The 13,150-nt window shown below is 51.3% G+C and overlaps 1 protein-coding gene across 4 annotated transcripts in view; it reads right to left on the bottom strand.

The window, feature by feature from the left end:
- Positions 1 to 7,407, bottom strand: part of AQP7 (aquaporin 7) — a 21,411-nt gene extending 14,004 nt beyond the window's left edge. Inside the window, exons 1-3 of one of the 4 annotated variants that reach the window (XM_019624467.1) lie at positions 7,244 to 7,406; positions 6,106 to 6,154; positions 2,027 to 2,126 (exon numbers count right to left, since the gene is read on the bottom strand). In XM_019624467.1, coding sequence (XP_019480012.1) covers positions 2,027 to 2,126; positions 6,106 to 6,131 — 126 coding nt within the window. In that variant the 5' untranslated portion in view covers positions 6,132 to 6,154; positions 7,244 to 7,406. Of the gene's footprint in view, positions 1 to 2,026; positions 2,289 to 6,105; positions 6,155 to 7,243 lie in introns of those variants that run through there. The other 3 variants (XM_019624468.1, XM_019624466.1, XM_019624469.1) reach the window with 3 other exon arrangements.
- Between the last annotated feature and the right edge of the window lie 5,743 nt (positions 7,408 to 13,150).

Here is a 13,150-nt window from a genome sequence, read left to right as displayed (position 1 = left end):
ACGAAAGGAAGAGAAACACGGACATGGGCGGGCATCAGTGTATGTGGGCGGTACCTGTTTTCCCTAAGAGCTCTCCAAGGAGGCACCCTTCTGCCTCCACGGTTCCAAGGTTTAACAGCCGTCACGGGCTGGAATGTTTTGTCATAAATGAATTACTTTGCCCTGGATTAGGTGGGACAAAACCCAGTGCTGTCTTCATAGCTCAGGAGCCAAGCAGCAGGGCGGGGAATAGGGGAGGGGGAAAGGGTGGGAGGCAGGGAGGGGAGAGCAACTGAGAGCTCTTGTCATAATGACCAGGGACCAACACAGGTGTCCTACGTGTTTACTGGGTTTTGGGCTCTTGGCCTTCTTCACATAAGTCTGCCAGCTCGATGTTGGTGTCATGTTTACCAACAAGAAAGCTCAAGTTCTGAACAGTTAAGATACTTGTGGAAGATCACACAGCTGGAAAATAGCAGAGCCGGAATTCAAATCTAGCTCCCATTACGGCCTCGTTCAGCACACTTCATGACTGAGAAGACAGGCTCTGAGCCACCGAGAGATCTGCCCAAGTCCAGATAGTGACTCAGTGGCAGGATCAGAATAAGAAGCCAGGTGTCCAGAGTCCCCTGGGCTCTGTGAACCCCATAATCTCCTATCCAGTGACTCACTGCACAGACACTCACTCTTACACACACTGCCTCTCTTTCCCCCACTTCTTCTGGCGTGTTCCTGGCCATCTTTGCTTCCCTTCCCAGAGGCTGCCCCTTCTTTTCATGGACCTGTACCCTCCATAAGGTGCAAACGAGCATGGCTACAGCTTAAAGGCAGAGGCTGGCTGGGGGAAGTGGCAGGGCCGAAGCAGGTGGAGAGAGAGGGAGCTTCCGAGAAACCTCACCTCCTGCTTGCGGTCTGGCACCTGTCCCATCATCCACTGAAAGAGCCTTGGCCGAGGTCCCCAGTGACCTCCATGTCGCCAATCTCTACAGATCCTTGTCAGTGTCATCTTTTTTGGCCTGTCTGCAGCCTCGTGCACTGCTGACCACTCCCTCCTGTGGACCCCCCACACACACACACACACACATTTCTGTAACCTGATCTCCCTCCATCTTCTCCTCCCACCTGTCAAGCCAGTACTTCTCAGGACTCGCGGTGTTCCCCTCTTCATTTTCCAAGGCTCTGTCCTCAGCTTATTTTCTTTTCCTATACACCCTCACTGGACAGTTTTTATAACCACCATCCCTATTCTGATGAACTCTAACTCTACTTCCAGCCCAAGCCACTCTGTTGAGCTCCAGACTTCTATATCCAACCGCCCCCCAGGTTTCTCCCCCAGGACCTCACCGGATTACGTCCAAACTGACCTCACGTCTTGCCCTGTGCGGGGCCCCGAGCTCAGAATGGCTCCCTTGGCACCTATCCCACATTTGTGGCTTGCAAAGCCTCCTTGATTCCATCTTCTACAACTGTCTCAAACATGTGCTTTCTTCTCCAACCCTGGACCAGTCGCCATCCTCTCTCTATCCTAGGTCATTACAACGGTCTCTTAATTGGCTCTGCTCCCTCCAGCCTTGCCCGTTCTGCTGAAGCTCCACACTGCACCCAGGATTTCCTTCTAAACTCCAAATCTGACCACAGCGTTCCCCTGCTGGAAAGCCTGCAGTGTCCCCGTATTACCCTCAGGATTAATTCTCAAAGCCTGACACTCAGCTTTCTCTCCAATCTCTCTCCTCTTGTTTTCCCTTCTCCCGACTTCCAGCCATGCCTTCTGACACCCCCCAGCCCATGATTTTGTTCTGCCCCCACATATTCTGAGCCCTTTATCTCCAAAAAAAGATGTGGTGAGGAAGACAGAGCTCTCACCTTATTTTCCTATGCTTCACCTTCAGGCTCCCAGCTCCAAGGCCGGGGAATAGACAATGCGACCCCGGGGTTAAGCAGTGGGAAGGGGGTCATGGATTGCCCTTACTGAGCACCCCCTCCTGAAGTCCTGAGGCTCCTGCCCCTTCCTCAGAGCCCACCCACCCTGTGCCACCCACCCACTCACCATCATGACATACGTGCTCATGAACTCGGCCAGGAACTCTCGCACCATTTCCTTCTGCAGTATTGCCTGCGCCCTTATTATCGCAGGCGATGAGGCCATCCTGGAATTGCAGGTGGACCTGAAGCAGCAGCCTGAGCCCATGGGCAGACGTGAGACTCAAGTGCGCTTGCTGCCCATCGGCCCTTCAGCTCCTGGCTGGGTTAATGCGTAACCCAGCGGCCTCTCCGCACACGCCTCCTCTTGCCCAGGGCTGCTGGGATGCCTGAGAGCCAGAGGCATATGGAGAGGGACTGGGGGTACATGGCCAGGTCATGCCCCTTCTTCTTTCTGGTGGGGACTGGGCCAGGGGGAAGGGGACACCAACGAGGCTACTTTGCAGAGGAGGCAGTTAGGGATCTGATGAATGCCATCTGTGGTGCCAATGAGCCTTGGGAAAGAAGCAGGTGGGAGAGAGCAGGCAAGAAAGTGGAGGTCAGTTGTCTGTCTGTCTGCCTGCCTACCTGCAGGGACCAGATCTCTGGGGACACGGTCAAGACATTAGGTAGGATCTGGCAACCACAAGGCACTCTGCAAACAGCACAGGGTGGGGCAAAGTCTGCTCCCGCACTAAACAGTGCTCAGGCCTGAAATATGCACCAGGTTCTGCCACAGATGAAGGGCCTGTAAAGTGCAGCAGGCTCTGCAACCAGGTCAACACAAACAAACATTTGTAAGTGAGTGAGTGAGTGAATGAATGAATGAATGAATGAATGAGAGGGAGGGAGAGAGGATAAAAGGGACTGAATCTTACTCCTCGATGTATTCTCAGTGTCTAGCGCAGTGCCAGGCACATAGTAGGTGTACAATATATATTGTTGAATGAATGAAAACTGGGGAATTTATCTGCCTTATTTTTCACTAGATCTACAGTGCCTGGCACATAGTAGATGCCTGATAAATTATTTAATAGACGCATGATTGGATAAACAGATGAAAAGGTGAGTTACAGGCTCCAACATCTGTTGGAGAAGGAGATGGGGTTTGGAAGCTAAAGAGAAGGAGGGGTACAGATAACTCTAAGTGTGATCTTAGAGGTGAGGCCAGACACTCACTTACCCTGCTCAGGATAGCAACATCACCCCCCACCCCACCCTGAATTTCCCCAGCCTCACAGCAGCAAAGAGTAAGCAGAAGGAGAAATGTAAACCAGGCATAGATAAAACACCTTTTCCTTTTCTGGCTGAGACCCCATGTTCATATCTCACCCACCCCAGTCCTTGCTCTGTCCTCACCCAAGGGAAACAAACCCAGGGCTGTGCATGTGGAGGGGATATAGAATTGCCTGGACGATCCACTGGCTCCCATCCATCTCCAGCTCCCATGCAGCATCACGTAGGGGTCCCCTCGCCCCCGTGACCGACTTCCTCAGCCCCACAGAAGAGGCTGTGAGCAGCCTGAGGCAGGCAGAGACCCAAGAACGGTCCTGGGAAGGTGCCAGAGAGGCAAGAAGTCAAGGACACCAAGAGAGTCTGGAAGCGGGGCCCCTTTCTCCTCCCCACACAGCAGGTAAGACACGGTAAACAACAAATAACCCCCAACCAGCCACCAAACCAAAGATTTTATTGAATGCCTACTATGCCTGCTATGTCAAGCACTGTAGTAAAGAACATTGGCATGATCCCTGCTCTTAGGAAGAAAAACCACTAATTAAGCAATTACTATAAAGTATGAGGAGTGATAACACAGGAGAAGAGTGAGCAGCAGGGGATTGTAGGGAGGAAACAAAGGACCTAGAGGAGAGGGTAGGAGGCTCTCTCCCAGGGAGAGAGAAAATTAGGTCAAGAATAGAAGACTGGCCAGGTAAAGGGGCATCCGGGGAGGTGGGGGGAGTCCTGGGCATTGGAATGGCATGGGCAGAGGCTTGCAGCTACGAGAGCGCATGATGGGCAGAGAACTCTGCAAGGATGAGCCGGCCAGAGAGAGGAGTGAAAGTAGCATGAGATGGGCAGAGAGGAGCACAGGGCCAGGTGGCAGGAGGCCTCAAGGCCCATGTTACGGGGTCAACCCAGATAGCCAGGGGGCTAGGTGGAGGATTTGAGCAGAACTGCCTCTTCTATGGAGGCTGGGATGAGGGAGCAGGTGTGGAGCCATGGTGAACCATCAGGAAGCTTCTGCCACAGACAGGCTGAGAGGTGATGGCAGCCTGAGTCAAGAAGGTGCCGTGGAGATGGCTAGAAGACAGTCAAACTGACAGACCTTGGTGTTTGATTAGAGAATGGAAAAGGAAGAGTCAGTGATGACCCCAGATCCTGGCTAGAGCAGCAGAGTGACACATGAGGCACAGGAGAGAAGCTGCCAGCTTAGGTAGGAGGACCAGAGTCCCTTTCTGGGTGTGTTGAGTTTGAGGATTCCCACCAGACACCTGGGTGGGGAGGACCCGTAAGGAGGCAGCTGGTTGTGTGGTCTTGTTTAGAGACCTACATTTTGAGGTCACTGAATCATAGGTGGCCATTTGATCCATGGGCATAGATAAGATAGCTCAAAGGGAGGGTGTAGAATAAGAAAAGGATGTCTAAGAAAACTAGCCTACAAAGAAACAAACAGACAACCAGATAATTACCTAAGTAATATATGCTAACCAAGGAACTAAATAGCTAACAACTCACCAGCCAATTCTTTGGCTAACTAATCAATTTAACAACTTAACCAACTAACTGACTCTCCTATTAACTAGTTCATTTAATTATCTAATCAACCAACCAACCAACAGTAAATTACCCAAATAATCTCAAGCCAACCATTTAATCTGCTAACCAACATTTATTCATTCAACAAACACTTACTGAGCATCTACTTCTAAGTCAGGCACCAGATACAAAGTAAAATTTCAGTCCTCACTCTTGGATTGCTCCATCTAGTGGGCAAGATGGATAATAGCAACACCATCAGAGGTAAGAAGCCCGTGGGCAGGAGGTGAGGCCTGAAGAGACTTGAAGAAAGGGTAGAGGGTGCCCTCAGTGTCCGTGAGGAAACAAGATGGTAGAAGAAAGGTGAGAGTGAACACATTCTAGATATTTTAGGAGATTGGTGACTAGATGTCAGGCACAGGGGAGACAAGTGTCAAGGACAAGGTCTTGACTTCTGGCTTGAGCAACAGAGGAAAAGGGGATCTTCAACTGAGCTGAGAGCACAAGAAGAGGAGTGGGCTTGGGGAGAGTGGAGGAGGCTGTTTTGAACTGGGACTGAGTTGCCTGTGGGACACCAGTGGATCTTTGGAAACAGGAGAGAGCCCTGGGCTGGAGACAGCAATGTCATCAGCACAGAGGGGAAACCATTCATTCTCTCTATCCAAGAGCGCACAGACAGACAAGTATCCCCACTCATGTGGAGCTGACAGGCAGCAATGAGATGCAATAAGCAAGTACATTTGTATGTTAGAGTTAGCATGTCCTGTGAGGAAAGACAGCAAGGAAAAGGAGGTGGGTATGATTTTAAATAAGCCAATCAGGATAAGCCTCACTGGGAAGGTACCATTTGAGCAAAGACACAAAGGAGGTAAGGGAATGGGCCATGTGGATAACTCTAGGAAAAGTGTTTCAGGCAGAGGGACGCCTTGAAGGACTCTGAGCATGTCTGAAGGAAAGGAAGGGTGGTCATTGTGATGAGTGGGGATAGTGGGGTGAGGTGGAGGGAGGTCAAAGAGGAAGCAGCGACTATGTAGGCAGGGCCTTGGCCATTGCAAAAACTTCGGCTTTTATTTCACCCCAAAGAAGCCTCAGCCTGATAGGGTGAGAGGTAGTGATTTCAGTGCAATTAAGCACCACCCACATAGGAGCAGTTGGAACCCATTGACCCACCCCTTGACCCTCATTCAGGTTTTTCTGAGCCTCCCCTCACCCCAGGACCCAGCCTGTGCTTGGCTATGGGCACAAGTCTGAGAGAGCCTTCTTCTGGGCCCCACGGGCTAGTGGGAGATGAGGAGAAGGGGGTCTGGGGGCATCAGCTGCCATGAGGGAGAGGCTGAGAGTGGGGCAGGGAGGGTAGTGGGTGCTCTGGGTGGGGGGTGGGAGGCTGGCATAGGGAAATGGGTGGGTGCTTACCGCCTCTTCCTGTGCGCTTGAGTCATATTCTGTCTGAGATTTTTAGATGCTGTGGAGCCAAAAAGAGGTCACTAGGGCTGGGGGGCACAGAATTTGGCCCCATATTATTATCAGACCTCAGCCCCCACAAGAGGGAAGCCACAGGGACAGCTCCTGCCAGTTCCAATCCCTCAACCTAGCCAAGCTGGAAAGGGGTGGGGAAGTGGGTGTGCTTCAGCCAATGGGAAAAGGCCTTGGAGTCCCACCTCCTCTATACTGGCTTCAGGACCCCTGACCTCTGGACCAGGCCCTTCAGAGGTCCTCCTGACCTTCCCAAGTCTGCAAACCAGCTTTGGACAGTAGACATGCCTACAGAGTCCCCTCGGTGGCTCCATCCTCACATATATGGCTGTTATTGCCTTTAGTCTAACCTCAAGCCCCCTTGCTGCTGACTTAAACTGTGACTTTCCAGGGCTTCTTCCTTGCACACATGTGCACACACGTACACACACACACACACACGCACACACACACACACACACACACGATGAGGTCCTAAAAATTTAGTTAATTCATACCCCCACCTCAAAACAAAGTCTACATTTCTCACCATTCCTGAAAAATTCCTCCTTGTATTCCCACTTTTCTCCCAAATGACAGCATAAACAAAACCCTTGAGTTTTCCCATTCTGCTTCTAGCCCAGTTCCCTCTAGCTGCAGCACAGGTTCACCTCCCTAGCTGTGATTTCAGAAATCCTCTGGGGGCAGGAAAGGGGAACCTAGGGGAAGAAACCACTCCAGCAAAGCCAGCAATGGACCCATCTCTCTGACCTGCATCCCTTCTGCTTTGGTCCAGTGTCACTGGTCTCCACTCCCCCATTCCACCCCCACACTCTGCTGACAGCCCAGCTCAACACATCCTTCAACCCTGGTCCTCCCAACAGTCACTTTACAGGTGAGGAAACCAAAGTGCAGAGAGTGCCACACAGCAACTCAGGACGAAACCAGAACAGACATCCAGGCCTTCACCTCCCAGCTGGGGTTCTTTTCCTAGATAGTCCCATGGTCACCTCCTCCCATCTGGTCCCCAGAGGGTAGCACTTCCAGGCCTGGGCCCCAGGGAGCCCCCTGTCCTAGCCCTGCCTGGAGCCAGACTCACTCTGCTGAAGTGCCTTAGGTTTCTCAGCATTCGCCTTGGGGGCTTCTCAGTTACAGCAGGTCTTGGTCTTGTTCCCCCATGAATGTCCCAGGCTCTGGATACTTCCGCAGCTCGGGCTCCGCTGTATCCCCAGTTGAGAGCCCGCCTCTCAGCTTTCCTTGGGGCGGCTCTGCTCTGTTCCTCCAGGGGAGAGGTCAGTGGGGCAGGGTTTTGGCCCGTGCCACTTGAACCAAGTCCAGTTGCACTGCCTGAAATAGCATGTCTTCTCCCGCCAGCGGAGATTCTGAGGCAGCTCTTGTGAGGTCAGAGGTGGAACTCCTGGTGGGTGCTGGGCCTCATGGTCCCAGAGAAAGGGCCTGGCCTCCAAGCCTGGTATCCAGCCTGGAGCCAGAGGAAACCCTCCCAGGCCCCAGATCTGGGGGAGGCTCCTTAGCTCCTGGCTGTGGGGAGAGCTGCACAGAAGAGGGACTGAAAAGTTCTGGAGATCAGCGGCCAGAATTGGGGAGGAGACCCTGGGTCAGTCCTTAGGGAGCCCCCACGCTGAAGAATGAAGGGGAGACTCAGACCCTGGACTTCTTCAGTCTGAGGGGAAAGAAGACATAGGAGCCTTCTTAAGATATTAAAAAAATATATTATTTGCAGGGAAACCCCAGTCTGAGATGGGAGGTAGAAAGCCAAGCCCGGTGCTCTGGGGGTCCCTAATCTGGGGTGGAGAAGAATGAACCTGGCTCTTATCCCCTGGAAGCCCCCGTCTGAACAGCGGAGGGGAGATCCTAGACCCTGTCCTCGAATACACTTCCTTTGGGGACAGCAATCGAAGCCTCTGTGAAGGAACCAAAGTCAACCAGAGTGTGGGGCTCCAATCCAGGGCTGCAGGAGCTCAGTTACAGAGGTGGGGTCAGGAGCAAGCCAGGGGGCCAGCTGCCTGGCTATGTTATGGCTGGGCCTCCAAGGATGAAGCAGTGTGAGATTTGAGTAGGTAACACAGTGCTGAGATAAAACGGAATGGCTGCTGGTCTGCACACTGCAAGGAGACCTGCCAGATGGAGTGGTGGATGGTGGGCAGTAAGTCCAGAGAGCTGCTGAGGCCAGGAGGCAGTGTAAGATTTGGTTGCCCAAAGCCAGCTCTGGCAATAGAACGGTCCTCTAGAGGGTGCTAACAGACCGGGCCAGGTCTGGACCGTGCATCGCCCAGGTCCCCACCCCAGCTTGCCCTGCAGGGAGAGACAGGGGTCAGCTGCAGTTGGAGGGCCTCTTAATCAGCAACTGTCCTTAAGGAATGAACTCTTTCACTGCAGCCCGCCACGCTGAGGCTCCACCCCTCACTCACCTCTGCAGACTCAAGTGGGCTCAAAATGCTAAGTCTTTCCTTCAGGACAGGAGAGAAGTCCCCTGGACATGGGGAATACCTGCCTTTATTCCTTTCCTGTGTGTGCTGTTGGGGTGAGGGTGCAGTTAAAGTCAAAAGTGGAGTGAGGATGAAGTAAGAGCTTGAAAAGAGTTGGGTGGGGCTGGGATCAGGTTGGTGAGGGAGGGAATTAGCACCCATGTTGGATTCAGGGGTTAAGCCCTGGGCTCATTTACAAGGCTGGGTGCTGGGGACCAGAGGTAGAGAAGACATACAGTCCTGTCTTTCTCTTGGGAGAAATAGGTAAATGGCAAGTGACTTAAGATACATTGTGATAAGGTGGAGGGAATACAGGCAACAGCTAAGCCAACCAGGAGGGAGTCAAGAATCTTCCAGAAGAGATGACATGGGAGCTGACTCCACCAAGGTGAGAAGGGAAGGGTGGGGTGGGGGTGAAGGGGGGTGATTTGAAGCTATTTGAAGCCCAGTGGGATTGTGAGAACACCTAATGTATTCTGGGAACTGTAAGTGGCTTGCAGAGGACTGGAGAAGTGGGCAGGGGCAGACCATGAAGGACCTTGTCTGCCAAGACATAGGATCAGACTTTTTCCCAAGGGCCTGAGGAGCCCTCGAAAGGTTCTAAGCAAAGAAAAGCACGAAGTAGCCAATCTGGGGTCCGTGAGCCCCTGGAGCATCAGGAGGCAGAGGCACAATTGGGCCTGGGCTTGGGCAGGGACCACCTGGAGAAAAAAAGAGAACAGGAGTTATTAGTACTTGGGCATTTACCATGGGAGTCAATGGGGTTGCCAGGAAGCCCAAGGGAGTGGGGCCGAGGAGAGGGGCAGGATTCTGGGGACAGGAGGGTGGCTGAGAAGTAGCAGGTGAGGAGGGGATGGAAACCCCAGACACTGGGCTGCCAACAGGCTACTGGGAGCTCAGAGGGGCTATGGCCCCAGAGTTGGGTGTAAGGAGGTGCCAGCCCTGCTGAGCTGGTGGGATGAAGCATGCACAGCACTGAAGAAGTGATGGCTGAGGAGGTAGAAAGTTCAACTCTGGAGAGAAAAGAAAGGCAGCTAAAGGGGCCACAAGGTCGGGCATTTGGGTCAGAGTTGGGTGTAGACGGAGCCTGGGGGGATCTCCAGGGCCAATGGGGATGGTGGAGGGCAGAGAGGGGACACCTGGGGTCGTGTCTTCATAGGATAGGCTCTGAGTAGGGTCACCAGATAAAATACAAGATGCTCAGTTAAATCTGAATTTCAGAAAAATTATATTCACAGTATTCATACTTATACAAAAACACTACCCACTGTTTCTCTGAAATTCAAATTTGGCGAGGTGTCCTAGCTCTGAGCTGCAGTGAAGACCCTGCCTTGTACACTGACCTGGGTTTGAGTCCTAGCTGCATCAAATTCATTGCACAACTTTGGCTCAGTCCCTGCCCTTGGGCCTGTTACCTAGTCTGTGTAATGGGCTTGGCAGATATGTGGTCCTCCCACCCAGCCACATTTGGCATTCAGACAGCGCCCAGGAAAAGGTTTATGAAGGCAGCAACAGACCATTAAGTCAAAAACTAATTTGGTTGAAATGACAAATCGGTTGAAAATGCAATGGTAATATTAGTGTGCTACAGGGCAATATTTGCAAACTTTGATGTTTCTGTGGGCATTTAGTCCCTCTTTCAAAAATGGTTCTCTTTTCTTATTCTAATTTTGGCTGCAACGCACTATTTTTGCCAGTGAAAGGTTGGAGATAAGCCAGGGCTCATCAATCTCCCTTTTCTTACTCACTACACTAAAAATCTTACAATGTGAACTGGTAAATGGGGACATTAATGTTCAACCTACCTGAAAATTTAAATATTTATGAACACATAGCCAAGCAAGTTGAGCAGATATAATTGGCTGTCATTGGGGTGGAAAATTTTTTGAACAGAAAACAAATAAAAAATCTCAGATCCTTTTATTCTTTTATTACCTAAAAAACAAACAAACCAAAGGAACCTTAAGACACATGACAACTCCTGCTCCATGGCAACTACTACTAATATTTTGATAGGTTTCCCTCTAATCCTTTTTGCATATTTACACATACTCACATCCCCTCTCTACTTAGTCAACAATAAGTAGAATGAAACTTACATAAAGTTTTGTACAGTACTTTTTTCACTCAAACATTTATTGAGAATATCTTTTCATGCCAATAGGTCCACATCCACATCATATATGCAGCTGTATGAGCACAGGACTGCCTCAAATTTTAAATTTTTCCAACTCTTTTATGAACAGCACAGGGCAGACCAATTGGCTGAAACCCAATTGGAAGTGAACATGCAAATAGAAACTTAAAAAATCAGAATAAAGAAAAATACCCACAGATGCTAAAACTAATCTGAACTTTCCCAAAAGTGTTGATGTGTAAAAAACTAATCATTTCAACTAATTTGTTTCAACCAACATGCTGTTTGATTAACTTACTTATCATATAAACTTTCAATCAAATTCTTTTAGACTTTGAGTTTTTCAGACTCTTTTGAGCCCTGGAATCCTTTGTATAACTTGGGAGTCTGTGGTATCAATCAGCAAGAAAGGAGCTACTCTGGCTGAAGAGGCAGGTATGGGGGTGGGAGCGCAGTACAGGTCCCTCAAGGAGCCCTAGTCTCTGAAATCACCTGAAGCCATGAAGATTCTCATTCTGCTCAAGAAAGAAGACCCTGAAGCCTCACCCAGGTAAGTGCTCCTTTTCAAACTCATTTTTCAGGTAGGGAAACTGAGATTCAGAGCAAGGTAGCAACTTGCCCAAGGTCTCCAGAACCAGAACATCTGGTAGAGGTTCTGTCCTCTACCCTAGGAGGTCAGGGTCCCCCCCCACTAAGAGAACTGGGGGCTAGGCTGGGGAAGGGCATGTGCACAGGCAGGATCCTGGATGGTCTTTAACCCTGACACTCTGCAATGATCAGAGCTCCCTTCCCTCAGCCTAGACTCTTATCCTTCCTTCTCAGAGCCATGCCTGGGCCACCAGGACACAGTAGACAGAGACTAGAGGAGACCGGGTCAGGAGCACAGCCACTTGCCCAAGGGCAAACACCCTGTAAGTCAAGGAATCAGAATTCAAACTCAGGCCTGCTCCACTCAAAAGCTCATGTCAGGCTGCCTAATTTGGAGTGAGAAACCAGGCATAGAGCTCAGGCCTGTTACTTTCTAGTATGAGCTGGAACTATTGGGGAAGGTTTCCTGGAGGGGATCTTATCGACAGAAATTGGGAGATGACACTGAAGGAATCTGCATGTGTGAGAAGCATTTGTGTCTTTGTATAAATGCGTGAACATGTGTATGTGTGAATGGCAGGTGTGTGTGTGCATGTGCATAGCTGGGTCTTGCATGTGAAAACCTCTCTATGGGTTTCTCTCTCTCTCTCTCTCTCTCTCTCTCTCTCTCACACACACACACACACACACACACACACACACACACACACACAGTCTTGCACACATGAGTATGCACCCATTCCACTGGGTTAATGTTTTCCTGCCTGCGTCAGCGCAGTCCCAGTCAGCAGGCAGCTCACTGCAGAAACGTGCCCTATCTGATCTGGTCAGGTGCTATGGGCCTGGAACAGGGGGCTTGGGGTGGGCAGGGAGCCCATCGCAGCAACCCCAGGGCAAGCTGCTCTCTCTCCACTCTCCTGCTCAGCCTGAGAAAGTAGGCAGACCCAGTGGCCCAGCAGGCCCAGTGTGATGAGACTGCCCGGTCTTCCCACTCACACTGGGGGCTCCCCGAGTGGGGCAGCCTCCCTGTCTCCCTCCAGATGGACAAGGCCATCTGGCTCCCTGAGTTACCTCCCCCCACTGTTACTTTCACCCCAATCCTGAGGCCTCTCCAAACTCAGATGTTCCATTGAGGACAAACAGGTCGTAGAGACCCGGAGAAAACACAGGGTGCCCTCCTTCAGCAGGAACGCGTACCAGCCTGTGGGAGGGTGGGATTTTATTTACAGCTTTCCAGGGACACAGTGATTGCATAAAGGTCCTGTGCAGAGGTCTGTGTGGGCAGGGACTGGGGCACGGGCACCTATGGGCATTGAGCCTCAGCCATGAAGGCTTGGTGGAACACTGGGACCCTGATCAGGGTGGGGCCTTCCCCATTCCCGGGACCTCTCCCAGTGTCAGTGGGGGTTCCTCCCATGCCAGCCCCGGTCCCTGGTGTGCAGTCTGGGCCAGATTGGGCTGGGCAGGCAGACACAGTCTCTTCTCTCTTCTGTTTTGGGCACAGCCCAAGGTCCAGGGTGAGTCAGTTTGAGGGTGCCCTAATGCATCTCTTTACAGAAGAGACAAGGATGAAGCATGGAGAGAGGAGGATGACTCCCAGCAGGGTTTTTCCCCACGGTGCAGGCTTAGCAGCTTCTCCCCTCCCATCTCACGCTCCATCTCCAGGCTATCTCCTCCCCACCCTAGGGCCACTTCTGACTTTCATGGCCTTCAGCCTTCGTGGGCCTCCTCCTCCTCAAAAAAATTAAATAAAAATTATATTTTACAACTGTGTTGATATAAAGATCACTATATT

This window comes from Hipposideros armiger, unplaced genomic scaffold, assembly GCF_001890085.2.
Source record: "Hipposideros armiger isolate ML-2016 unplaced genomic scaffold, ASM189008v1 scaffold_591, whole genome shotgun sequence".
NCBI classification, from domain to species: Eukaryota; Metazoa; Chordata; class Mammalia; order Chiroptera; family Hipposideridae; genus Hipposideros; species Hipposideros armiger.
The sequence above is the reverse complement of the archived record's forward strand: the minus strand, read 5'-3'. Positions and strand labels throughout refer to the sequence as shown.